Source organism: Budorcas taxicolor, chromosome 8 (assembly GCF_023091745.1).
Source record: "Budorcas taxicolor isolate Tak-1 chromosome 8, Takin1.1, whole genome shotgun sequence".
Classification (NCBI taxonomy): domain Eukaryota; kingdom Metazoa; phylum Chordata; class Mammalia; order Artiodactyla; family Bovidae; genus Budorcas; species Budorcas taxicolor.
In genome coordinates, this window is record NC_068917.1 from 65,823,403 (window position 1) to 65,825,474 (window position 2,072).

The 2,072-nt window shown below is 68.9% G+C and overlaps 1 protein-coding gene across 1 annotated transcript; it reads left to right on the forward strand.

Annotated features, from left to right (window-relative positions):
• The first annotated feature begins 657 nt into the window (after window positions 1–657).
• FOXE1 (forkhead box E1) lies at window positions 658–1,780 on the forward strand. The gene is given in 2 exon segments (XM_052644780.1): window positions 658–747; window positions 749–1,780. Coding segments are annotated over 2 exon segments (1,122 nt in total).
• The last annotated feature ends 292 nt before the right edge of the window (window positions 1,781–2,072 follow it).

Here is a 2,072-nt window from a genome sequence, read left to right on the forward strand (position 1 = left end):
CTGGAGGCCAACCCTTCGGAGAGGAACAGTGGCCGGCCACCGCGCCTGGCCCGCGCTGCGACCTCGCCACCGTCACCTCGACTCCTTGCCCTCCGCGCTTTCAGCGGCTGCGGCCTCAGGGACGCGGCCTAGGCCGTCCCCAACACAGTGCCCCCACGCCTGCACTAACTGCTACCGTTTCAGGCCTTTGGGCGCGCAACCTCCTCTGCACTCGCGACCTCGACGGTTATCCTCAGAATCAGCGAGAAGCCCAGAACTGATGCCAGCGCCTCAGCTCCAGGACCAATTCCAAACCCGCTGACCGCCTGGCACCAGCGCGCAAAGGACCCTTCAGCCCTAGACCGGAGTCTAGTTCCAGTACCAGCGTCGCTGCCGGCGCCTGGCTTCGAGGTCCAGAACACGAGCAGAGCCGTCGGTGGGCGGGACACTTAAGCCTCTGTTCACAGACCGCCAGTCCGGAAACCGCGGGCGCCAAGGCTCCTGCGAGCCCTTGCCAGGGAAGCTCCCGGTGCCAGCTGCGAGGACCCTCTCAGCTCTCTGCAAAGGGAACCAGCGTTGGTCCCCGCGACCCAGTGTCCCGGACCCCGCAGCTCCCAAATCCGCCGCCCGATCCTCGAAGGCAGCGGGGACGCCTCGGGGACACGGGACGGCTGCGCCATGACGGCCGAGAGCGGGCCGCCGGCGCCGCCGCCGCAGCCGGAGGCGCTGGCGGCCGTGAAGGAGGAGCGCGGTGAGGCGGGGGCCGGCGGGGGTACCGGCGGAGGCCGCGGGTCGCGGCGCCGGTGGGCGGCGGCGGAAGCGCCCCCTGCAGCGGGGCAAGCCGCCCTACAGCTACATCGCGCTCATTGCCATGGCCATAGCGCACGCGCCGGAGCGCCGCCTCACTCTGGGCGGCATCTACAAGTTCATCACCGAGCGTTTCCCCTTCTACCGCGACAACCCCAAAAAGTGGCAGAACAGCATCCGCCACAACCTCACGCTCAACGACTGCTTCCTCAAGATCCCGCGCGAGGCCGGCCGCCCGGGAAAGGGCAACTACTGGGCGCTCGATCCCAACGCCGAGGACATGTTCGAGAGCGGCAGCTTCCTGCGCCGCCGCAAGCGTTTCAAGCGCTCTGACCTGTCCACTTACCCGGCTTACATGCAGGACGCGGCCGCCGCCGCCGCCGCCGCTGCGGCCGCCGCCGCTGCCGCCATCTTCCCGGGTGGGGTGCCCGCTGCGCGCCCTCCTTACCCTGGCGCGGTCTATGCAGGCTATGCCGCACCGTCGCTCGCCGCGCCGCCCCCGGTCTACTACCCGGCTGCTTCGCCAGGCCCGTGCCGCGTCTTCGGCCTGGTGCCTGAGCGGCCGCTCAGCCCAGAACTGGGCCCCGCGCCATCGGGGCCCGCCGGTTCCTGCTCCTTTGCCTCGGCCGGCGGCTCTGCCGCTAGCACCGCTTACCAGCCAGCCGGCTGCGCCGGTGCCCGACCCGCCAACACTTCCGCCTATGCGGCCGCCTATGCTGGCCCCGACGGCACGTACTCGCAAGGGGCCAGCGGGGCCCTCTTCGCAGCGACTGGCCGATTGGCCGGGCCCGCTTCGCCCCCCGCGGGTGGCAGCAGCGGCGGCGTCGAGACTGCGGTGGACTTCTATGGGCGCACATCGCCGGGCCAGTTCGGAGCGCTGGGGCCCTGCTACAATCCTGGTGGGCAGCTTGGAGCGGGCAGTGGAGGCGCCTACCACGCTCGCCACGCGGCTGCCTATCCAGGCGCAGTGGATCGGTTCGTGTCCGCCATGTGAGCGGAGCATACAGGCGAAAATTCATAGATACCTCGACTGTCCTTAAGAACTAAGTATCCTGGAAACCTGAGGACAGGACTGGACAGAGGGCCGAATTGAGAACCATGTGGCAGGGACCGAGCCGGCGTGACAGGCGCAGACTCCCGGTACACCGCGTACACCGGGCGCCTACCGGGCAGCTTTGAAAATGGGAGGTGGGGAGAAACGTCCGAGGCCCATGGACTGGGACAATAGACTCTCAGAGAGGCGCAGCTCCAAAGGTCTTGCCTTTGACATTCTACCGGGGAGGGGC